The 26,679-nt window shown below is 35.0% G+C and overlaps 2 protein-coding genes across 3 annotated transcripts in view; both read right to left on the bottom strand.

Moving 5' to 3' along the window:
- Positions 1–1,522: 1,522 nt before the first annotated feature.
- Positions 1,523–9,702, bottom strand: LOC110024978 (chaperone protein ClpB1-like). The gene is given in 9 exon segments (XM_020725197.1): positions 1,523–1,872; positions 4,725–5,033; positions 5,584–5,781; positions 6,498–6,777; positions 6,977–7,317; positions 7,423–7,707; positions 8,157–8,338; positions 8,425–9,204; positions 9,207–9,702. Coding segments are annotated over 8 exon segments (2,733 nt in total). The 5' UTR covers positions 9,565–9,702; the 3' UTR covers positions 1,523–1,872.
- The window catches only part of LOC110024986 (short-chain dehydrogenase TIC 32, chloroplastic-like), a 29,110-nt gene continuing 11,949 nt past the window's right edge, over positions 9,519–26,679 (bottom strand). The window contains exons 3-10 of one of the 2 annotated variants that reach the window (XM_020725216.1): positions 24,177–24,205; positions 23,619–23,827; positions 22,875–22,993; positions 22,205–22,294; positions 22,050–22,125; positions 17,434–17,587; positions 16,033–16,152; positions 9,519–9,594 (exon numbers count right to left, since the gene is read on the bottom strand). In XM_020725216.1, the coding sequence (XP_020580875.1) occupies positions 9,589–9,594; positions 16,033–16,152; positions 17,434–17,587; positions 22,050–22,125; positions 22,205–22,294; positions 22,875–22,993; positions 23,619–23,827; positions 24,177–24,205 (803 nt within the window). In that variant the 3' untranslated portion in view covers positions 9,519–9,588. Of the gene's footprint in view, positions 9,595–15,767; positions 16,153–17,433; positions 17,588–22,049; positions 22,126–22,204; positions 22,295–22,874; positions 22,994–23,618; positions 23,828–24,176; positions 24,206–26,679 lie in introns of those variants that run through there. The other variant, XM_020725207.1, reaches the window with a different exon arrangement.

The raw sequence follows: 26,679 nt of genomic DNA, 5'->3' as shown, positions 1-26,679 counted from the left end.
CGTATTTTCTGTCCGGACACCTGACGTACCTCTACGTGCGGTGCAGGTTATTCCTGATTTATTTTCAAGTTATTTCTGGGTTATTTTCAATAATCCCGAAATAACCCAGAAATAAGCCAAAAATAAAGGCCGTGGGTCATTTTTGGGTTATTTCGGGATTTTATTTTTGGATTATTTCGAAATTATTGAAAATAACCAAGAAATAAGCTGAAAATAACTCAGGAATACCCTGCACCGCATGTAGAACTACGTCAGGAGTCCGCACAAAAAAACTTTTACTTTGTCAGATCCTCTCAATTCGTCCCAAGAAACAAAATTTAAAAAACAAATTACATATTTTTATTGCTTCAAAAAAATTTTTTTTTTTTGAGTTCTTACATATAAAACACCCAAAACTTCAAATACAAGGTCTCTGATATAGGAAATCCAAAAACACATTAAATAAAATAAAATTCCTTTTTAAGCAATGTAATAGAAAGAAACAGATGACGCTAAACTTTCACATTACCTTCAAGCGATCAAACTTTGAAATCATCTTCTTGCAAAAGCTTCATGAAAGAATACTTGTACCAACTCCATGATTCACTTGATATCCTGGAAAAGCATACGATTAAAGATAGCATAACCAGCAAAAATGAAAATCACTGAAGAGATGGGGAAGAAACTGCTGAATGAGAAGCAGTGCAGAGTAGAATAGAGCATATAGCTGATTATGCTTTTTATGCATAAGCATACCCTGTGCAGGAAAATTTTGAAACAAATCCTTACTCAGAAAATGATTACATTAAAATTCTTTCTAGCACTCATTCAACTATTTCCAACAGAACATGACCCGGAAAGTTCTTCTTTAGCATTTTATAATGAAAATATTAATCACATCAAAAATAGTAGAGACAAACTTGTTTCATTTCCACGATTTCCATCCAACAAAATATGCAACAATGGAGATTCACCGAATACATCAGAGCTATTTATATGCCCACTTACCTCACAAAAGGTCTCTGTATAGGGAAAATTTATTGCATACATACATCGCATGCGGTGTCCGATCCTAACCATATATCACGGTGATCTACTGTCATGATGTATTTCGGTGGGCCTTAAAAATTGAAGTGGGCCCCACCGAAATACATCCTGACCGTAGATCACCGTGATCTACGATCAAGATCGGACACCGCATGCATCTCTGCATGCGGTGTATGTATTCAATAATTTTTCCTGTATAGGACTACATTTTCTGATGTCATCAATTCTCGTTAAACTTCCTCAAGCCCTTTGCTTATGGCTTGCATTTCTTCTGCTAAAGCTTTTAACTGAATCTGCAAAAAGTTGCTCTCATAAGTTATTTACTCATTATAAAACATAAAAATAATCTTGCAAAATCAATATACCATAGAAGCAACTTCCAGGCTAACAAGATCCTCGGGTGAAGGTAATTTATACTCTCAAATAAATGATGAAGATCGTGATCTTAATGTCAGCACAATCACTTGATTGAAGGTAATTCATTCACTATTTTTAGATAAAAGGAGTGGGAGTGGCAAGCAAGCAATGCCATAATTGTCCATGGAAATAAAAATCCAATACTTCATACAAAAGAGTAAAAGCAAGGTGAAAAAGAATTTAACATAACAAAACATCTTGAAAAGACAACTATCACAGAGGAAAGAAAACAAAGCTTGCTCCAGCTACCTAGCTCTTGTTGCTTAGCTTGCTCTTCCAAATGCAGCAGTTCTGCTAAAGCCGGGCCTGCTTCGCCTATTTGTGGACCTGCTCCTTAACCTGATTCAAAAATACCTGTCCTATGCAAAGTTTTCTCAAAAACTCTCTGCTGTCCCATGCAAATGGCTCATCCATTGTACCTCGTCGAGCCTGTTACATTAGAGATAGAAATTGATTAACCTTGTAAATACATCATGTGCAAATGATGATGAAAATGAGCATTCTAACATGCATTGGAAAGACAAAAACATAATTTTTGTGCCTGCCTGGATGTACAAGCATAATGTTGGGATAGATGGAAATATGCAATCAGGCAAAGTCGTTGTGTAAAAACACAAACATTTCATACAAGAAACTTTTACATATCGTATCACTTAGTACAACTAAGCTTCAATCTTTTAATATATATGCCAACCTTACCTATACATAAGAGGGATTAATAACTTTTTAAAGTTAAAATAATGGTATTTTTTATGTGATATGAGATATTTGGGTGGTATAAATGTAAAAAGTATAGGTTAGGTATTAGATATGTAAATAATTAAGAATTGGGTGGTATGTACATGAATGCCCCTTCAAATAAATAATTAAGTTGTCATTTCAGAAGGGAAAACTAAAGTACTTCCATTCTTACCATAAATTTGCTCTTTTAAATAGCTAATAAAAAGAGAAACATGATTGACACTTGGATCACGAGCTTTGTTGACAGCCCTACATGCAACATCGTTAGATGTATGAGTCAAATAAAAGTTGCAAATTGCAAATATTCATCACGTAAGGTCCCATGATCTTTTCCCTTTCCAGGCTCCTTCCTTGATTTTTTTCTCCTCCTCTTCCTCGTCTCTTGGGCCCTCTCCCTTGTTTTCTTCCTCCTGTTGGTGTTGAATTTCACTCCACCCTAGGCTCTAGTAAACAAAAACGTGTGTCATCTTTGCTAAGGAACTCTCATTGATTGTCTGCTAGACATGTCAGAGACAATTTTCTTCTTTGCAACAGTGCAAAAGAAGCTCTCGTTGATCGTTTACTAGGCATGTTGGAGATTACTTTCTTCTCTAAAGTAGCACAACCAAAAAAATGTGAAAGATGATCTTGTTGATCGTCTTCTAAGCAGGTCTGAGACAAAATTTTTCTTCCTTAAAAAAAAAAAAGTGACAACAACACGAAAGAAAATCTCGCTATCACCTACTAAGGAAGTTCATGATAACTTTCTTCTTCACAACAACGTGAAAATGGCTTTTGTTGATCGCCGATACACAACTTTCTTTTTCCTCTCCTCTTGCTCCTTCTCTTGGATCTTCCTCTTCAGCCTCTTAAATTTTTCTCCTCCTCTTCCTTCTCTTGTTGGCATTTCTCTCACATTTTTTTCCTCCCTTTGCTGCTGAATTTCACTCCCCCTGGGCTCCTTTTTATAAACCCAAGGGGCTTATATCTTACATATTTTGGAGTTTGGACTCAAATATTACATATTTTTAGTTTCATTTGGATCCACCTTTTCAACCAAACCGCCTTAATACCGTCCCTTGGATCCACCACCTTAACCGCATATGTACATTATAATCTTATATTAAAAAATATATATAAGATTATAATATATATACATACATACATACATATAATCTTATATTAAAATAAACAAAAACCTGTATGCATACATTGTCCATTTGTTAATGAGAGTTCCTTATCAAGGACGAAAGGTCGATGGCCAAATTTAACCACTTGGTTGGCTCAACCTTAGCCGATCAAGGTAATCTCACCAACCACTTGTCAATAAAATGTCTCCCAACTAATAGCTTCGAGCCTAACAACCCGACAATCTTTTATTAGACCAGGTTGACAACCTAAACCTCTTTAAGCTTAGCCGACCGACAACGCTTATTAAAGGCTCACCAGTCCAGACAACCAAACTTCAAAATGGTCAGATTTTGAGCCCACATCAGTAAAATATCTCTAATATCATATATAATCTCATACATATAACTTCACATATTATAACCTCTTTTTCTATAAATAGAAGATCATTCTATGAAAAAAATATTACACACTTCTCTAAAATTATTGTTCATAACAATGCATTTCTATCTTTGTCTCTCTTTTATCTTACACTATATTATTTGGGTTGATTCACTAAAAAATCAGGACTCAACAATCATAGAACACAAACTTACCCTTATAAGGCCCATTATAGAAATAAACAACCCTAAAATAACGAAACTAATTGGAAGAAAAATTTATATCTATGCGCAAGATGATATGCTTGAATATGTACTACATTACAATATTGATTATTGACAAATAATAAATAAGAATGATAAATCATAACATTGAAAATATTACCATCTATAAAATTGCCATTCTCTATAATTATTTTTAAATTCTCACTCCAATATCAAAATTCACAATGCCACATTAACTCATATTTCTTTCAAATCTGCATATAAATGTATCAATTTTATAATTCAAAAATATTATAATTAAAAATATTCACCTTATTGCTCTTTTTTTTTTTTTGATAAATAATAATATTTCAAATTCTATGTATGTAATAATGCCCACAATTTAACATAAATATGAAACAATTCCTCATAAAGTACTATTTTTAGATTATTTTACCTTTTCTCCTCAGATGTTTATATTAAAAGACACTTCCACGCACATCCAGAAACAATAAGAAAACGCGTTAGAACTAATGAAAGCCATATCTTTCAATTACTTGATACACTCAATGTATCTTCCAACCAATTAGCACTTATCACCATCACCAAAACGAGCTACCTCAACTCTAACTCCATGAAACGCAATCAAAATTTCATTTTCCACATCATTTGAAATAAGTCCACATTCAAAACAAATACTACATCACATCCAATCTTTCACTCTAACCCCCAAAACAAAACAAAACAAAACAAAACAAATACTACATCACATCCAATCTTTCACTCCAACCCCAAAAACAAAACAAAATTGCAGAAAAAGCAAAAAAACACAAAACTTTAAGCACCAACCTAATCCATCATGTCCTCATCATCATCCTCATCATCAGCCTTAATCTTCATCTTCTTCACAACCTGCGCAGCGCCATCACTGGCGGTCACCGTAGATGGTACATCGATCAATATATCAGATTTTAGTCCGGTGAAGGCATTGACCATTCCGCCATTCTTCTCCACCCTGTAAGAGAGCTCCTTCTTCCCCGGCACGATGTCAATGTACACTGTGGAGTTCTCGTCAATTTCTTCCCTAATCAACATTCTTGACAGCTCTGTAACCACTCTCTTCTCCAGCCATCTTCTAATGGGTCTGGCGCCAAATATCTGCATACAGGCGTTACAACAAGAGTTAGTATTATACATAAATCAATCAAATCTAAGGATTTAAACAGAGCAATATAACTTGATATTGACATACATGCCATCCCATTCCTATGCAATTACACATGTAGCACCTAAATTTTATATTCATGTATACAATGGTAATTATGTGAAATTTGAAATTTAAGTGTTGGATATGTAAATACATAAGAATTGAGCGGTATGTATGTAAATCTTTCTAAATTTTATATTAAAAATGTGATAATTTTATTATTCATCTTTGATTTCAAGTTAAATGTCATATCACTCAATGCAGAGTACTAATTAAATGATATGAGTGAGAATTCAAAAAATGGATGAAAGAAGGTACAAGATTTGTAAAAAATCAAATTGCCCAACGAAGAAAATTATGCAAAGAAGGAAAAAAAATTTCCTAATATAATAATATGAGAATCAAACTAAATTAAATTATGCAAACAAGAAAAATTTTTTTTCCTATGATGATGTGTTTAAAAACAACAAATGATGAATGAGTTGAAATTGAATCACTTACAGGATCATAAGATTCAGATAACACAACATCAAGAGCAGCATCTGTTACGCCCAACGCAATTCCTCTCTCAGCCAAACGAACAGCTACATCCTTCATCTGAAGCCTCGCCACCTTCCTCAATTGATCATGGGACAATGGATCAAATATAACAATCTCATCCAACCTATTGAGCAGTTCAGGCCTGAAATGTCTCCGCACCTAAGAATTAAAATTAAAAATCTTAACATATTTTATAACCAAACAATACACAATACCTCAAATAATCTGATGTACTTACATATCCCTCTTAAAACTTTTTATTTTTATTTTAGCCCTTTAAACTTATGCATAAGTAAAAGTGCAATCTTTGATGTGATTTTTTATTTTTATTTTAGCCCTTTAAACTTATGCATGAAAAAAAAATATTGACTTCTATAAATAAGTAAAAGTGCAATCTTTGATGTGATAATAAAATTTGAATGATTTATTTTTAATTTGAAAGTTCAGGTGCAAGCTTTGTAAGCTGATAAGAATTGTCATGTAATGCAAATAATATACTGCACACAATTCTCACAATTACTATACATTTACATTTCTTATCAGCTTACAAAGATAAGTGGGATATGTAAGTCTCACACATTATTTCTTTTCATACTCTCCATAATTTCATTATAATACAAATTAACTAATAAAACATATTTATATTTCAGTGAAAACATAACATTTATTTCATTCACCATAACAAATGTTGAATGATGAATATACAATATATTAGCATTATGAATTTATACATAAAAAAATAATTTTTAATGTGATATTAAAGATTTAAGTGTTATCTGTAAAAATAGAAAAGTTTAGTATAAGATTGGTAAGATACATAAATACATAAGTTATGAGATAGGTAAAATATATAAATACACAAGGATTGTGTATACCTCCTCCATCACACGCTCTCTGGCTATTTTCATTGAAGAATTGCCTAACATTCCAGCGAGAAGATGCTCAGCTCCAAGGTTCGAAGTCATAATAATGACTGTGTTACTGAAATCCACAGTCCTTCCCTGACCATCTGTGAGTCGGCCATCATCAAGCACCTGAAGCAACGTGTTGAAGACAGATGCATGCGCCTTCTCCACTTCATCGAAGAGCACCACACTATAAGGCCTCCTCCGCACAGCTTCAGTGAGTTGCCCTCCTTCCTCGTGCCCCACATATCTACACTCCAAAACAAAAATCTTCTAATTCAAGGAGATCTATCTAATTAAAAATATAATATTTGGATTAGGTGTGAATTATTGATATTGGGATGATATAATGGTCAACACCACCCCTGTACCACTAATTCAAACATGTTGATGACACACCTAATGTTTGCTCTTATGAGTATTGAAAAAAGAAATGGGATCTATCATACCCTGGTGGAGCGCCGATTAGTCGGGCTACAGAATGCTGCTCCATATACTCCGACATGTCAATTCGAACAATGAGGGTTTCATCATCAAACAATTGTTCTGCGAGGGCCTTAGCAAGCTCCGTCTTTCCAACACCAGTTGGACCAAGAAAGAGGAACGAACCAGTAGGTTGTTGAGGCCGACCAAGACCTGCCCTTGACCTCAGAACAGCCTCTGCAACTGCATCGACTGCTTGATCCTGACCTACGACTCTTTTATGAAGCCTCTCGGCAAGACCTATGAGTCTTTCCTTCTCGTTCTGGCCAAGCCTTGTTACAGGAATACCTGTCCATCGACTAACCACCTGGGACAAAGATATGGAGATTAAATGATTAAACATTCACTCAATACATAATAACTTAAAAACATAAAATTTAGATTTAGCAATGGAAGTTAAATGTTATATTACCTCTGCTATCTGATCAGGGCCTACATTTTCGGTAAGCATCAAGTTCTCACCGCCGGTTTCTCCTTCTAGTTGAACAATGGCGGCATCGATCTCTTGAAGAGCTCCATATCGTAAATCAGCAGCACGAGCTAAATCCATCCTACGTTCGGCTTCTTGCAATGCGAACAATAGTTCTTCACGCTTCTGCTTCAGTCTTCGAATTTCGTCTATTCTTTCCTTCTCTTTTCTGTATCTCATTACCAAAGGTTGCAACTTGTCCCTCAAATCATCCAATTCCTTTCTAACCTGAAAAAGGATAACATCAAATTTCAACATAAATATATAAAATTAAAGAGTTTTTATGTTGGTTAACAAATATTAGCTATTTACTTTGGTGAATCACGGACATGTTATTAATTCACTAATTCAAAGATATTTGACATCTAAAATTGAATTGTTGTTATTTCATATCATTTTTACATCTTTAAATGAATGATCTAAAAATTGTTCAATTGATTCAATTCTAGAGGCATCTTAATACAACAACATCTAGTCGGTAAAATAAATGAAAAAGAAACTAAATGAAATCATAATCATTGATCCTTTTAATGATGATGCAATGTTAAATCAAAATAAAATGAATCAAACAAATCATACTTTATTTTAAGAAAAACAAAATTTGAATATTATATCATCTTACTAATAATGCAATCTAACCATTTGAACATTAATAGTGCAATCTAGATAAATCTCACCTCAGTAAGCCGAGATTTGCTGGCTTTATCCTTCTCCTTTTCAAGAGCATGCATCTCAACTTCAAGTTGAATCCTCCTCCTCTCCAGATTATCAATCTCCTCAGGTTGGCTATCAAGCTGAACCCTCACATTTGCACAAGCCTCATCCACTAGATCAATTGCCTTGTCAGGCAGATGTCGTCCTCCAAAAACACAAATTGATATGTCAGTAGACAATAAAATTTTGATTTGATGAAGACAAAATAAATAAATTAATGATTTCATTTACCAGTTATGTATCTTGCCGAAAGTTGTGCAGCAACAACAAGAGCCCGATCTTGAATTCTAACCCCATGATGGCCCTCGTACCTCTCCTTCAACCCTCGGAGAATGCTAATTGTGTCTACAACACTGGGCTCAGCCACATAAACTTGCTGGAATCTTCTCTCGAATGCTGCATCTTTTTCAACATACTTCCTGTATTCTTCCAGTGTTGTAGCTCCAATGCATCGCAACTGCCCCCTTGCAAGCATTGGTTTGAACAAGTTCGCAGCATCCATGGAACCCTCCGTCCTACCAGCCCCAAGAACAAGATGAATTTCATCAATAAATAGAATAACCTTTCCTGCTGCATCTTCAACTTCCTTGAGCACGGCCTTTAATCTTTCTTCAAACTCTCCCCTGTATTTCGCTCCGGCGACCAACGCACCCATATCGAGAGCGATGAGCCTCACGTCGGCGAGATTGCTCGGTACATCACCTCTCACGATTCTCTGAGCCAAACCCTCAACAACTGCTGTCTTGCCGACTCCAGGCTCGCCAATGAGAACAGGGTTGTTCTTAGTCCGCCTAGATAGAATGCGAACAACACGGCGAATTTCTTCATCCCGGCCGATCACCGGATCTAGCTTCCCGGCCTGCTCCACCAGGTCGCGGCCATAGGTCTTTAGCGCTTGGAAATTAGTATCACCTGAAGCGCTCTCCACCTTCTTCCCCTCCTTTCCCCTAAGTTTCTCAACCTCGGATCTTACCCGAGATGCAGAGAGACCAGCCTCCTTAAAGCAATCCCAATGCCGAGAATAAGCTGGTCGACAGCGAGATGAGAATCGCCACGCTGCTTCTGCGACGATTGAGCCCTTCGAATAGCTTTGATGAGGGAAGTAGAGGCGGGAATCTCATCGGGAGGAGGATGCTGAGAGGGGATCTTCCTGAGAGCCTGATTCAGAACACGCTCGAAGGAGGCGACGGCAGAGTCTCCGGCGCCGCCAGAGGCGTTGGCGATGGCCTGGCGGAGAATACCGGCGGTATCGCCAGCGAGAGCGTGAGCTAGGTGGAGAGGGGTGAATTGCGCATGGCCGGAGCTGATGGCGAGCTCGTGGGCGTTGGCGATGGCCTCGTTGGTCTTGTGAGTGAACTTGTCTGGATTCATGGCGAGAAGAAATCGAGAATACCGTTAGACCTGTGTGTATGAGAGATTGGGTTGATGAGACAGTGAGATTAAAAAGAGGTGGGAAAGAGGAATCGACATTTGTGTGGAAAGGAAAGAGGACGCCAGAGGAAACTAGAGAGTTCTGGAGCAATGTCTTATCGGATTTAGAGGATCCGATAATTCATTTCCGGGTCTCCGACAGCCCCTTTAGGGATCCGAAATGTTGCAACCGTTGATTAAATGAGGGCTTTTTTTTAATTAAGAAATAATAATAATAATTTACTTTGTGAAAAAAATTCAGGGGACACGTATTGTACATTGGAAATATGTTGAAAAAATTTAATAAATTAAGAGAAATAAAAGTACGGTCAGGAGGGCCCATAAATGAAAGATCAAGAGTCTCATCACTGGAGTATCAAATAACTGAATTAAGCAAATACTGATCCATTAAAATGGGACCTGAAGTGACCAGACGTAGGTTGTCCGAGCCAAATAACAAGATTAGCCCAACTCTTGCCCCATCATTGATCGTCGTCTTATGAGAACCTCTAAGACTATTCATCAAAAGGTCGAAACCTACGGATCTTTTGTCAATGGGTGAGATACCTGCAAATTACAATGATTCAACCTCTGTCCGACAACCTAATCCCATCTCAATGACATAAGTTCCTTATTTAAGGGTCGATAATCAATAGTTGTACCAGAGTAGTCAGCCGACAAAATCATTTAGATTGATTAAAATACAGTCGAGCCGAAGATAATCAGAAGCCGACCGAAATCCACAACTTAACATAGTCAAATGAGCAAGCCTTGGAACAAGCCTTGTTAAACCAAGGCTTGTTCATCTCAACCAGTCGAGTAATAGGGTAGCTGAACCAAATACTTATTTATGTAAATACCTAAAATACTTTGTGCGTTCGTGTTCGGTTCGTTTACACCCCTAGTAGGAAGGTTATTATACATTTTTTACACCCTCTCTTCAGTAAAGGCTAACTAAAAATCCATTCACAATTTAATACCATTATTAAAACAATGGTAGGAAGATTATTATACATTTTTTACCCCCTCTCTTCAGTAAAGGCTAACTAAAAATCCATTTTGTCGTTCATTAATATGCACACAAACACACTCTCCCTTCCTCCTATTTTACGCTCTATTCTTTGATTGTGACTCTCGAACAAATTCAGATTCAACAAATATACAGAGTACTTAAAATATAACAAGTAACATTCATCATTGTTATATTTTTAGGAAAATTTACATGCATATCACCCCAATTCCTATATATCTACATATCTAATATCTAAGCTTCTTATATTTATATCACCCAAAGCTTTCCTATCACATAAAATTTATCTTTATTTTAACTTTTATAGAGTTAAATACACATTTTCAGGAATAAATAATGTGTCACGCATGTAAAAATTGAAGTATAGGCTCAAATATGTAAATACATATGAATTGAGTGGTTTGCATGTAAATCTTCATATTTTTAAATATAGAATATCTTAACTGAAGCATGTCGGAAAGTCTGTGACGATAGAGTAATGAATTGTTATCTTAGGCACCAAAACATACTCATGTAATAAAAAAAAGGAAGAAATGAGAGACACCTCGGCTTTTTATGTGAGAAACCCTAGAAAAGAAAAAAAAAACTATAGAGTCTAGCACAATTGAAAAAATATACCATAAATGGTGAGTACGCAAGCTCTCTCTTCTCCTAAATTAGAGATTGAGTTACAAGTTGATCATTGTAAATGCACAATAATAATTCATCGATAATAGTCGTAGTTCGACTATAATGAATGTAGTTCTCCGTGATTGCAACTGCAAATGTCATAGTCAATTCTTATGGAGACAATAATTTACCGTGAAAGTTGTAAACTGTGTTTGTAGTATTATAGAATATCTTAACTGAAGCATGTCGGAAAGTCTGTGACGATAGAGTAATGAATTGTTATCTTAGGCACCAAAACATACTCATGTAATAAAAAAAAAGGAAGAAATGAGAGACACCTCGGCTTTTTATGTGAGAAACCCTAGAAAAGAAAAAAAAAACTATAGAGTCTAGCACAATTGAAAAAATATACCATAAATGGTGAGTACACAAGCTCTCTCTTCTCCTAAATTAGAGATTGAGCTACAAGTTGATCATTGTAAATGCACAATGATAATTCATCGATAGTAGTCGTAGTTCGACTATAATGAATGTAGTTCTCCGTGATTGCAATTGCAAATGTCATAGTCAATTCTTATGGAGACAATAGTTTACCGTGAAAGTTGTAAACTGTGTTTGTAGTACCAGTTTGTCGCATAGGTTATAGTTAAAAGTCATGATATTGGTTGACCATGTGGGTCGCAGATGGTTGCTTAAGGAGCATTGATTGGTGTAAAAGCTATAACAATGGTTTGCTATAATATGAAGCTATAAAAGTCATGAGCCATGTAGATTATAGTTGGTCACATAGGTTGTAGTAGTAAGCTATGATGACGTCATAATAATACAAAGACCAGAGTCGAGAGCTACATGAGTTGTGGTTCTGTGGACCACATAGATTGCGATGAGTCATGTAGAATATAATGGTGAGTTGAGATGATATCCACAGGTCGCAAAATTCAGAGTCAGAAACTGCACGAGCTATGGGCCATATAGACCTTAGTTAGCATGTATGTCGAAGTGGTGAGCTGCAATGATGTTCATAGGCTTCAGAGGGAAGGATAAGAAGCTACACAAGTTATGGTCTGTGTAGGGCATATTTGGTCACATATGCCGTAATGATGAGATGTGATTAAATTCGTAGGCCGTAAGGGTTGGAGTCTGGAGCTGCACGAGCTGTGAACAACATAAGTCATAGTTGGTCACACAGACTATAGTGGTGAGCTCTAAAGACGTCCGTAGGCTATAAAGGCCAAAGTTGGGACCTGCGAGTTGTGGATCAAGTAGGTCATAGTTGGTCACATAGGCCGTAGTGGTGAGTTGTGATGACGTCCATAGGCCGCAAAGATCGAATTAAAGTGTTGCACGAGCTATGAGCCGTGTAGGTCGTAATTGGTCACGTAGGTCGTAGTGGTGAACTGTGATGACATCTATAAGCTGCATAGGTCAAAGTCAGGTTTGTAAGAGCTGTGAGTCAAGTATGTTGTAGTTGGTCATGTAAACAGTAATAGTGAGATGTGATGATGTTTATAGGCTATCGGGGCCAGAGTCGAGACTTGCGTGAGCTCTGGACCACACATGTCGTAGTTGGTCTTGTAGATCGTAGTAGTGGGTGGCAAGGAGAGAGCTCTAGCAGTCCGGAGAAAGTCACAATCTTCGCGGTGCACTGTTACACTATATTCAGGAGGCATCGTAGAGTGTACATGGGAAGCATTGTTACACCATCATTGGGGTGTGTGGTTGCATTGTATTCAGGTGCATTGTAAGACCGTCTTTAAGAGTCTTTGTCGTATCGTGTGTAGGGAGTGTTGTTACATAGTTATCGGAGTGCATTGTTGCACCGTATTCATGATCTGTCATTACAAGACATTAGACGACGTATTGCTCCCTCAAATGCTTCACTATTCTGCAACATACACTGAGATTCCACAGTGCACTTTGTGATTTTACAAAGAACATCGCTGCAAGGAGTAGGTGGTAGCCGATGGAGTTCAACAATGATCGGTTAAAAAAGCAGGAAGCATTTATCAGGCCGTCGATGCAAAATACTACACTCCAGCCCCTTCTCCAAGCTTTGTTCCTCTGACTCAAGGTTTAAGTCCCCTTTTCAAGAGGTGGTGGGATTCTATTTAAGGAATCTAGATCACTCTGATAAGCTGCCAAGGATGTTCCCTTAATCGGTGTTCTGATGACACTAAAGTGTCTTAATGATGTCATCATGATTGATCTTGGGCTTGTTGGCTTCATCTTATCAAAGCGCTCTATTTGACCATACGCTTACCAACTTCAAAATCTATTTAACCTTCCAATTATGTATTGAAAGCTTTTAAAAGAAGTTAAAACAGTTTAATTTGGGCTTGATTTGACTTAGATCGGCCAAATTTTATTATCATTGCACCAGTCTTGTCAAGCCAATCAGTTTGACTGTAAGCTTCCCAAAAACAAAATTCGAAAATTTTAATCAAAGTGTGAACATTCATTGCTTAAAAATTTATCTTGAGATTCATGTCTGATTATAATTTTTTAATGGCATGTTTAATTTAATTTTAGAGTATAAATCCATTTAAAATTGTTATAGCTTTATGTGCAAGTTATTCTAAGATTGTTGTACAAAAAATCTTATAAACAAAAATATAGTACCCAAGAAGAGATTTTTGAAAAACCATCGCCATAATTATGTTTGGAGAACTCTTTTTATGCTACTTATTATTAAAAGTTTATGTGAGAAAATATTTTTTCTGTTAAATTTTATTAAAGTTAAAAATTCAACCTAATGCTTACATATTGAGAACCAACTTGTTCTTCATAAAAGCTCAATTTTGTCACCCTAATATGTGCATACCATCATAAATATATCATTTTAAGGACCCCTTGAAATCCACTTGGACTACTCATAAGTTGGCCAACTAACCCGAGCCATACCAACTTCGGTTCTTTTTACTCCTATTCTTTCACACGACTTCATCACCTCTCCTTAAGACAACTTACTCTGAGAAGCTGTTAAACCTCAGTCGGGTTGTAGTGAACGCCAGGATTTGTGATAATTTCATTTAGCGAAACAACACCTACTAAATATCTCCCGAAGTTGTTCGTATGAACGAAAATTTTTCACCATTTTAGACAGCGGAAGACCTACTCAGTTCTATTAATGTGCCTTTCAAAAGAACTTTACTGAACCGCGAAACTGCTTCAAATGAACCCTAATTAACACATTAATCATGCAATATCTCAGCCCTCCAACACAGACTCAAATTATAAGAAGAAAGTGAGATTAGGGAATATATATATATAGTAAAAAAATAATAGTATTCAGTGATATAAAAGATTTAGATGATATAAGATATGTAAACATATCAGAATTGGGTGGTGTGTATACAAAAGGCTTTGATAAATATGATTTGGGCCATTTTTATAAGATGTTAAAAAGGAAATGAATTTGATTATTGAGATGAATATACCTTCAAATCATTTAAAATTAAGCAGCAAGACTAATTTGATATAAAAGATTTAGATGATATAAGATATGTAAATATATCAGAATTGGGTGGTGTGTATACAAAAGACTTTGATACATATGATTTGGGCCATTTTTATAAGATGTAAAAAAGGAAATAAATTTGATTATTGAGATGAATATACCTTTAAATCATTTAAAATTAAGCAGTAAGATTAATTAAAGGCATTACAATCTCATAACAAAGAGAGCTTAATTAGCTCCTTATGCTCGAAAAAATGTGAAAACTTCTGAATATAATATAAAATAAAATATTAAAAAAAATCAGTCCGACCGCCTTTTCCCAATCTAACAAAGTTTCTCAGGTTGTAACACCGTCAAAAATAAATATTATGTCCAGTAAATCAGACATGCAGATAACAGCGTGCATCGCATCACGAAAAGCATTCGGCGGCGTGATGCGATCCACGCTGTCGTTTGCAAGTTCATCGTCCAAACATAAAATTTTCTCCACCCTCAGACCCTACCTGAATCAAAACTACACAAAAGAATTCCCCTAATAATTGCATCATATCGCAAAAATAGCATTAAGCAAAAGCAAAACAACATATGCAACCCACTTGGCTTAGTAATATGGTTTTTTTGTCCCTAACAATTAAGTTTTGCGTTCAAAATTTAGTATATTAACACAGACCATTTTCCATGCACAAATACTCCACTTCTCTCTTCAGCTCATAAAATCAAACAAATTCTCTGATTACATACCACTAAATTCTTATGTATTTACCTATCTAACACCTAAAACTTACCTTTTACATTTATAACACCCAAATCTTTCATATCACATAAGAAAAGACCACCATTTTAACTTCTAAAAAGTGAAAGATGCCTTTTTAACTTACAGGTAAAGTGCATGTGCATATTCTCTTCATGCATAAAACTATGAGACCAGCTCCATAAATGTAAATATGAAAGTTTATGTGCTAAATATGTAAATACATAATTTTTATAGGTATGTAAATTCATTAAGAAAATATCAATCAAATCGCATCAAACTGGGCTGATAAAATTTACATATCTGGCACCAAAACATTTTACATGTATATCACCAAAACCTTCCATATCACATAAAAAATGCCACTATTTTAACTTACATATATAAGTGGCATGTACATTTTCTCATGCAAAGATTTATGATACTAAAGTCCTATAAATGTAAATATCAATTTTAAGTGCTAAACATGTAAATGCATAAGAATTGTGTGGTAGATAAGTAAATTTCATTAAATAAATATCAATCAAATCGCGTCAAACTCATAACAAAATTTCAGGCTAAAGAAGATCTTAGCAGGCTTACCTGCTCTTCAAAAATTGAAGTATTCAGCCACAGCTGGGAAGCAGCTTTTGCATCATAAGACAGAGATGAAGAACCCATTCTTCTTCCCCTTCCTCCAAAGAAATACTCTCCTGATACATTCTGAAAAATAGAAATAAAACTATGGCATGAGCAAAAATATTCAATTTTAATACAAGGAATCATCAAAGTAACAAAATTGGAAGAATTACATACAAACCACTTAATGCCTATGTATTTACAAATCTAACACCAAAAATAACTTCAATTTTTACATATATGCCAACTTCACTATGAATGAAAAGGTGTATTTTACTTTTTTGTAAGATTTAGGTGACAGAAATGTAAAATGTGAAATTTGGGGGTTAGATATGTAAAAACATAGGAAATTGGTGGTATCTATGTAAATGCCCCCAAAACTGGAAGATTTATGTACATAGCACTTAATTCCAATGTATTAACATATCTAACACCAAAATAAAAAACCTCAATTTTTACATATAGCTATTTTTGATGTGATATTAAAGATTTAGGTGACATAAATGTAAAAAGTAAAGTTTAGAGGTTAGATATGTAAAAACATAGGAAATGAGTGGTATGTATGTAAACGCCCCCAAAATTGGAAGATTTATGTACATACCACTTAATTCCAATGTATTTACATATCTCTCATAAAAAAAACAAAAACCTTAAAATTTTACATATAGCCAACTTAAAATTCCAATGTATTTACATATCTCTCATAAAAAAAAACAAAAACCTTAAAAGTAAAAAAACAGTATTTTTTATGAGGTACGATAGATTTAGGTGACCTAAATGTAAAAAAGTAAAGTGTAGAAGTCAGATATGTAAAAAAATGGGAAATGGGTGGTATGTATGTTAATGACCATAAAATTGGAAGATTTATGTACATACCACTTAATTCCAATGTATTTACATATCTCTCATAAAAAAAAACAAAAACCTTAAAAGTAAAAAAACAGTATTTTTTATGAGGTACGATAGATTTAGGTGACCTAAATGTAAAAAAGTAAAGTGTAGAAGTCAGATATATAAAAAAATGGGAAATGGGTGGTATGTATGTTAATGACCCCAAAATTGGAACAAAAATGGGAAATGGGTGGTATGTATGTTAATGACCATAAAATTGGAAGATTTATGTACATACCACTTAATTCCCACGTATTTACACATCTATCACCAAAAAAAGCTTCAAGTTTTACATAAATAAGAATGAAAAGGAGTATTTAACATTTCAAAAGTTAAAATAGTGGTATTTTTGATGTGGTACGAAATATTTAGCTGACATAAATGTAAAAAGTAAAGTTTAGGGGTTAGATATGTAAAAAAATAAGAATTGGGTAGTATGTATGTAAATGCCCCAATGAGATTTTCATGACTCACAGAAGGTGCCAATGCAGCGTCTATGATTGAAGAAGCACCAGCTTCAGGAGATTGGAGAAGGTGCAAGAAGCTCAGGACTCTGAAAGCAAGCTGTGAAAGGCATGAAGGAACTTCCCGTAGTATGTTGGTGTGAACCACTCCCGGATCAACAGGGCTGGTAGAAGATTTTTATTCAGTGCTATAGGGTTACATAAGCCTTGAAGGAGGAAATACTATTCTACTCTGGAAATCTACGGTTGGCTTTATGGGAGTAACAAACATTTAGAGGTATAAATTTTATGCTGCAAATAATAGAATTTAATCATAGTGATATGTCATGAAGAATCCACATAATCAGCAAGAATTTTGAAGGAAGTAGAATAAGAAAAATTTTAGAAAAGCGACCAAGTTGGCTCTGATTTCAACAAATTTATAGTCAAATTGAGGACCTTGATAATATAAATCCAATAATATTAAAAGTGATCCAAGCCCAAATGAGCTCCAATCAAGCACTCAAAGTATGATTGAAAACTTCGAAGCATTAGTTAAATATAGTCAAATGATCTTTAAATTTGTCATGTTTATAGTCAAATAGAGCATCTCGATGAGAAGATTTTAACGAGCTCAATATAACTTAACTTTGAGATCAGTAGGGCACTTAAAAGGTGAAATAATGATCTACGACCAAAGGAATTAACACAAATCATCTGATGGAGTATTTTGGGATTTTGGCTATATTTACAAAAATGCCCTTTCAAAACCCTATAAATAGGGGGGCCTAAGAGCTAAGAGCTACACACTTTAAGAAAGCGGAAAGAAGATGACCGCCAAAGATCGTCGCCAACCACCATTAGTGGCTATTGTAATACAATTATTATTCTCGAGTGGTTGTTGCCCAATCTTCATAATTCAGTCGGAACACTGTAACCATAAAATTTTTTATATAAATAAATAGTGAAATGTTTTACATTGAAACATATATTGAATTATTTTACTTAAGTCAAATTTCGTGGGTGGCTGCAGTGATATATTGAGTCAAAATTGTTGATACATTGATTTATCGCTCTCCCCACTATGAATTTTCCAACACGCAACAAAGAAAAATCAAAATAAAAATAAGATAAAATTGGAAAAATCGCTTGTGAGAATGGGGGATGTGGGTGGGGAGAGTTTATATTATTATTATTTTTTTTTTTCATTATGCGCATATAGCATGCTATAGAATTTTTTTTTTTTTTTTTTTTTTGTCTCCATCGCACTTAAGCTACACAGTGCAAACACAGTTTCATAGTGGTTGTGGGTTAAGGACTACTTTGTTTTGAGATTTTTGTTCACCAATAAATAATCCTATTCAATTATCAGTGCTCACTTCCTTTACTACTCTCTTATATATCCTCATTTTCAAACTATTTGCAATCCTCAATCACTAATCGAAACATTTTTCATTGGATATTTTTCTTTTGGCGGCATATTATTCTTCTATAGTGACAGTAAATAATTTTAAAATATTTTCTTACTTATAAATATATACTTTTTTCAAGTTAAAATATAACCTAATAAAATTTTCAATATTTTAACCTTAGTTTCTCTAATTAAAATATTTTCACCCTACAAAAATAATCATTCAATAATTTATCACAACTAAAATTTAACCGATGCTAACAATACATTTATACTCAATCATCAAGCTAAAATGTCATTCATATTAATTTACAATTGTGCTAAAGTTATTTCATTGAAATCAATTTATATCAAAATCAATTTTTATTAAATCATTTATTTTGTTAAGATGTGTTGCTAAATTTATTTTGTCAGGATAATTTTTTAAAAAATTATTATAGGTGAGATTTTTTTTTTATTAAAATGTATTATATGCTAAAATTTTACTTATTAAATATGGACTTGTATTGAATCTACACATACTAAATTTCATGTACTAAGATTAATATGATACTTTTTTTTTAATTGCTTAAACTTTTATGTTAAATCAATCATTTTCATGATGCATATCACTTGAATAAAATGTAAAATTTAGTTTGATTATGAGCAACCACTTAGGAGAGGTCTCTTCTTCTCCTCTAGTAGGACTTGAATCCGATTGAAGATTTTTTCTTCTCAAGCAAACTCCTACAAAAATGCCCAAAGCGGTCGTTTATCCATCCTACCTGATCATTTGTTAGGGGTACATTGTTGAATAGATTTTAACACCCAATTAATTCCATATAGTCTTCCAGAAGTAGCACAAAAGGGCCTCATCTTTGACGCGTTCGACCTCCTCAGTAGGGACAACTCCGAAAGGAGCCTACCAGCTTTAAAAGTTTTAATTTGTTTTATCTGGGGTTATCGAGTGTTCGGTGTCGATTCTTCGGACTTAGGACAACCTTGAACCACCAATATGAATTTTATTAGCCTCCCTTATGGCCTCAGCTTGAAGTTTTCCTGCCTCATTAGTTGAGGCCCTTCTTCTTTGTGTCATCATCTTCTTCAGTATCCACTGTGTCATTGCCCATTTCTTCAATAACTTCATGCTCAATGAAATATATCATCCCTTTGGTTGTAAAAATTTCTTCAATATGCCCAAATCCGTGACACTTGAAACACTTTCTTGCTATGAAAGATTTAGGAATGTCGATTCGCTCCACACGTCCTCAACTATGAATCAGTTTCTCCTTAGGCGGGATCGGCTTGAATGTTCCCCCAGGTTCTGAATATAAGATCCTGGGATTGAACTCTGCCTGTAAGATGTGGTAGTCGCCCGATGAGTTCTCTCTCCACTTTTAAAACTTGAGTCCAAACATCTGATTTGTCTTGAGCTAGTAGGAACTTGCGTTGCATCTCTCATTTCATCTGGGGGCCAGATAGTAATTTTACTTTTCCCTTCTCGTTGTCGAAGAACCTTCAAGTTCACCCACCACTAAGATGCAATATTCCTCAACTTGTTGGCGGCTAGTTTCGCCATTTCATCCGATGGGATGCATTGGCAATCAAAAATACATTATAAGGTCCAAAGCCACTCGACAACCTCATCCTGATCCATGTGTCCATAGAAATATGAAAAATATGTTTTTTTACTTTAAAATTATGGCTTCTCAGATATTTCAAATCAAGTCTTTAGGATAAAGGTTATTCATCCCTGATATCCGTATGGTGTAAGAGATTCATTCCATTCCTTCGATCTAACAAGTTACTGTTATGGCTATGGGTGACCCATTTTGATGGTCTCCTTTCCTCAATTTCATCGAACCATTGTAGCACTCGACGGAGTTGTCGTTGTCTCTTCCATGATAAACTCCGGATCCGTGTTCTGTTTTTATCTCTTCGGTGGTATGATTAGGATTTTGATTTGAGTAGAAAGGAGGGGGTATATAAAGATGTAGGGTGGGAAAAAAAATTTATGGGTAGAGATATGGGAGATTGCAGAAACCCTAGGGTAGGACTAGGATTAGGTTGAATGTCTGATACCAAATAATATCGAAGTTAACCTAAACCACAATAGGAAAAACAAATAAGTATTTACAATCAAATACACCTGAAGAAAAACTACAACAAATACGACACAAACTCACACTCGATCTACGGGTGGTGGGATCTACGGGTGGTGGAGGTTTACGACACAAACTCACACTCGATCTACGGGTGGTGGGATCTACGGGTGGTGGAGGTTAGCTAGGCGGTCGGGGAGAAGAGATAAGTGGCTGAATGGGTTGTAGGTGGTTGGGACAGCAAAAGGAAGGGTTGGAATAGTGTTGGAAGCAAAGCAGAGGGCTAGGACAGCGAGGGCAGCAAGAGAGGTGGTAAGCAAGGCAACAAGGCACGGTAGGAAAGGCCGGAACGGCCAAGGGACAAAAAGAAAATAACAGGTTTGTTATTTTCCGGATGACGACAGTGAATGGGTGAAGCGGGGGGCTGCAGGACAGCAAAGGAAGGTTGTCTGGGGCGGTGGCGAACAAGAAGGGCTAGAATGGGAAGACTGCATTAAGAAAAAACGCAAACAAGTGTTGTTCAGGGTGGCTGCAACTATGGAGGATGGTCGAGAGAGCCGTAGTGGAAGATGTAAAAGTAGATAGAGAAGATAACCACCACCTCGGGAAAGGGATACAACTAGAGCACCACTCAATCCCTTAGATACAACCCCTGAACTGGTTCTATCCTATACAGTTCAGATGCATAAATCTCAATCTATTGTGGGAGCATTGGTTGGGCCTCCCAAGTCTGAACTGGTTCTGTCCAAATGATAGAATCACAGGACACCACACCTGCGCACTGTGGCAAAAGTCACCGAAGAAAAGAGAGGGGGGTTTCCCGCATCAACAACTTTCTTAAAGCTACGACGACATTATGATAGATTCGATTGTAAAAGGCCACTTCTCAACACCAATTTTTTTAAAAAAATAATAAGCAAAATATTGGCCAAACATACGTGTGGCTTCCCCAAAGAGTCACCATTAATTGTATGAATGTTGGAATGGAGTAACTAAAATAAACAATGTGCAATATATAAGCATGTATGACTATAATCTCATACCAACAATTAAGCTTTGAAGGAGGAACAAAAATCAAAGCGGGATTTAACCATGCTGCACAAAAGGACAACAATCCTAAGCTTGTACCATATCAATGTAGAGTTCTACACTTACATAATGGAAATTTTGGATGACAGATTTTCTGCACGAAGTCTACGGTGGAGTTCATATGAAAAAAGCAATAAACACACTGCAAAACATAGAGAATGGAGTCAGAAGTAAGGTAGAATGAGAGCTACTCTACCACATGTATCTCTCACATAGCTTACACTTAGAGTACTCATAGATAGAAGCAAAAGGATACTTCTCCGAGATAGTATTGCGACTAAATTTTTTGCAATCAATCTTCATATTAGATGCTGCAATATAAACAAAGTGAAGCTTTCTGGTAAATAATTTAAGAGATCATAAACAGTAAACTTTAAAACTTGAATTTCACATTTAAAGCAAGTAGTTTTGATGCTATTGATGAAACAAATCTAAAAAACATAAATAAAGAAAATCAGAAATTTATCATCAAGTAACGTCACTAACTCTTTGATACATTATAACAAACAGATAAAGAGGAACTCCGTGATTTCCAAAGCAAATGTTTCAATGTCATAGAACAGTTGTAAGTCAAAGAGAGCGTAAATTAGGCTTCTTAAAGTAATATAAGAAACTCCCTGATTCTTTGCAAGAAGGCCATTTTAGTCCTCGAGTCTATAAAAATATCAATTTAATACCAAGAATACTTTCAAGGGGCTAAAATAGTTCCTCCCCCCCTCCCCCCAAAGAAAACTTTTTTAGCTCATGTTAAAAGAATGTGGGGATTAATTTGACATTTTTATACACTCATAGACTAAAATGTTCTAATATAAATAGTCAGGGACTATTTAACACTTCACAGTTTTGTATAATAATAGTGCTATATCATTACAGATGTAAATCAATGCTCACCACAAAGATGGGTAAAAGATGTTACATTAACAATTCGAGAAGGTAGGGAACTGTTCTTGATCAAAGGAAGTAGAAGACTAGTCAGCACAACAGCACTGATAAAATTTGTCTGGATCATCCTGAATAAGCAAATAGTAAGTCATGAAGAAGTTAAGGCCTCTATGGACCAAAGCTTTTACAGACTAATTTTCTTAACCTAAGATCACACAAGCAAATGCAGGACAAAAATTATATGAAGCATTGTCCACTCTGCACATAAAATCAATTAATTTATAAGAATACTTACATGAATACAGCTTAATTCCTATATATTTACATATCTAACACCTAAGCTTCAATTTTTACATATATGTCATCTTACCTATACATAAAAAGCTGTATTTTTAAAAGTTAAAATAGTGATATTGTTCAGAAATAATTACATACATAGCACCCGAAACGTCGCTATTTACAAAATCTAGCACCCATTTGATATTTTTGAAACAAATGTGTTTACTTGTGTCATGATCAAACCAATAAAAATTTTATAAAAATGAAAAATATGGGTTGGGGATTTATCATGAATCTTGATATTTCAGTGAGAATTCAAAAAATTGATGAAAGTGGGTGCTAGATTTGTAAATAGTAATATTTTGGTTGATATGTATGTAATTGCCCCTGTTTTCTATGTGATATGAAAGATTTGGTATCCTAATTAATAATAAAATTCGTAATATTATACAAAATAAAATTTGAGAAATATACTGGTCATATCCATCAGCAGTTATTCTGGAAGATGTAGCTAATATCCCAGCATTGTTAATAAGAAGTTGAACCGAAGGATGGAGATCTGAATCAAGAAGCCATTGTTTAAAGGAAGCTTCAAACTTTACAACTGATTGAAGAGATGACAAATCAACCTGGAACGTTGTTAGATGAGCTTCTTCATACTCTTGCTTAATTTCCTGAATGGTCTGTTAAAATTTAGAGGCATTTACATATATATCACACAATTCTTATGTATCTACGTATCTAACACCTAAACTTTAATATTTACATTCATAAAACCCAAATCTTGAACAACAAGTCCAAATTATCACTTTAGAAACTTTTTAAAAGTCAAATGAACCTTTTAATGCATAGGTTTATAGCATCAAGGTGTTATAAATGCAAATATTAAACTTTAGGTGTTAGGCATGTAAAACTATAAGAATTGTGTGATGCTAATGTAAATTCCCAAAAATTATAGAGGAGATCAGTAGAAGAGCATCGCTTATGATCAGTAGATTTAGAGTAAATTCTTCGAACAGAACCAAAACATACCCTGTATAAAGATTCAGCACAACGCCCAGCTGTTTGCCACAAGCAATAAATTGACCGTTAAAACATATTTCCAAAAAATTCTGTTCGGTAAAAATATAAACTTCAAATAAAAAGTAAAAAAAAAAAGGATATTCATAGCATGTACAAACTAGAACTTGTGAAAATGGCTTGTTGTGAGAAAAAACGGGAGCACTGGATGCAAGGCCAGGTAATACAAGAGAGGGAAATTTAAGCTACAAACTCTTGTACTTCATTTCTTAAGTACTAAAATCTCAAAGCTTCTTTTGCTGCCATCTTTTCCTCTCATTTCTATTCATTTTTCCGAAATTGCTTGTTTATAGATGGTGTGAGTTCATGGAATTTCTATGATCCAACAAAGGGATTCATGAAGTAAAAATCTACATTCCTGGGAAGCCAAAATATCTCAATAAAGATTTATTTCCCAAAAATAAAGTTTCATGTAATTAAAGTAGTTTTAGGACAAAAGATTCTTGCTAAGAAACTACGATTTACACTCACTTCTTGGAGGAAATTAATTAGGCTGTAAGAACCATAAGTTATGATATCTTTCTAGTTACCACTGTTTAGCTGGTTATTCAGCTATAATAATCATATATAATTTGAATAACCTGTCCATTCCTTTAGACAAGGGTTGCTCCCTATACTATTCATGCTTCCAGCAATATTGTACAATCAAGAATGCTCAGTAAGTAATTGAAGTCGATCATTTGTTGCCGTTACTTAGTAGTATTCTATTGAAATGTACTTCACTCTATGCAAGAAAAAGATTCCTCGAAAAGAACAAAATCTTAAAATAGCTGTGATGTATTGATCAACTCTTTATAGTCTCAAAGCAAACCGGTTTATAATCATTCTTAAAATAGAAAAGTGTCCAAATCGTTACATGACTCATTGTAGGAGGTCGTTATAGTCCTAGAGTCTATAAAAGTGTTAATTTAGTCACCAGACTCTTCTAATGGGAGCTAAAATAGTCCTCTCTGGAGACTATCACAACCGATATTAAAAGTGTATGAAGAATAACTTGACACTCTGAAAGACTATGAGACTAAAATGGCCACATGTAAATAGTCAGTGACTATTTTGACATTTTACTCGTTTTTAAAATCTTAAATATGGCCTCATAATTATAGTTTTATTGATTTTGTAAAGTGGAGCATGCCATTGTGAATTGAGAGAGGTTGCTAACCAAAACTGATATTTGTATTTTATGACCAATGATTGAATCTTCTTAACAAGACTGTTTGCTTAGTTGCCCCTTCATTACCATCCAACAAAGTAAAGTTTGCAAGAAGCCCTAATGCAATAGAGTTTTGATGATAAGTGAAGCAACATTCCATCAGTCTTTTATTTTTCTCAAAACATTTCTATTCCTATGATTTTACAAGTTTTTTTAGTGTTACATACAGTAAAAAGAGCTGTAAATCCAGATAAGTAGAATGCATATTTTATAAGAGAATTTACATACATACCACCCAAGTCCCGTGTACATACCACCCAAGTCCCGTGCATTTACATATCTAACACCTAAACTTTACTTCTTACATTTATACCACCAAAATCTTTCATATGATATAAAAAGTACCACAACTTTAAAATTTAAAAAGTGAAATACACCTTCTCATTCATAGGTAAGGTGGCATATAGGTAAAACTTGAAGTTTAAACGTTGGATGTGTAAATACATAAGAATTAAGTGGTACGTATGTTAGTCTTCCGATTTTATAATGAAACAACAGAGAACCAAATGCCAATCCATCTTAAAGCTAATGGCCAGGATAAGTTTAATCTGATACTCGGTAATAATGATGGAGAAAACAACATGAATGTCTCATTAAAGATAGAAATTTGTTATGCCTGAAACATTTTTAGAGCTCATTACTCTTTTCCTATTTTATGCTTTATTTTGATTCTTTTATCTCCAAGTAATTAATATGAATTGATTAATTGAAGATATAGGTATTATATCTTTTTTCTTTTTTCTATTCTAGGATTCATGTAAAAGTTATTTATACGTTCATTTCATATCAATAATATTATTTTGCATTATTAAGAATGTCAACATGGTTTTAGAGTCAAATTCTCTACCCTAATCATTTGTCCTCCTTCCAAAGCCACGGACTCCCTTCCTGCTATCCTCCCTGCGGGAAGGGAGGGATGCTCTTCTCTTGCCTTAGGTACAACAACCAAAATTGCCGCTTGAAAAGGCGACTTTTACTTTTTGTCTGGCAGCCATCAACACCAGATCCCCTCCCAGATTGCCGCAAACCTGTCTGCTGCAGGAACTAGTTGCTGGAGTCGAACACTGCGGACAAAAATCTAGCTCTTCCCTAATCTTGCTTTCACATGAAAGTGAATCCCTGTGAAAGAATCTCTCGATAACTTCCTGCAAGCCCGTGAAAGCATCTCCCATGAACTTCCTGCAGGCCTGTGAATCTCCCAGCACATACAGTGTGGCTTCCCTGTAGCCTCCTCGTGAGATTACC

Source organism: Phalaenopsis equestris, unplaced genomic scaffold (assembly GCF_001263595.1).
Source record: "Phalaenopsis equestris unplaced genomic scaffold, ASM126359v1 Scaffold000002, whole genome shotgun sequence".
NCBI lineage: Eukaryota > Viridiplantae > Streptophyta > Magnoliopsida > Asparagales > Orchidaceae > Phalaenopsis > Phalaenopsis equestris.
This window is presented reverse-complemented; position numbering and strand designations above follow the sequence as displayed.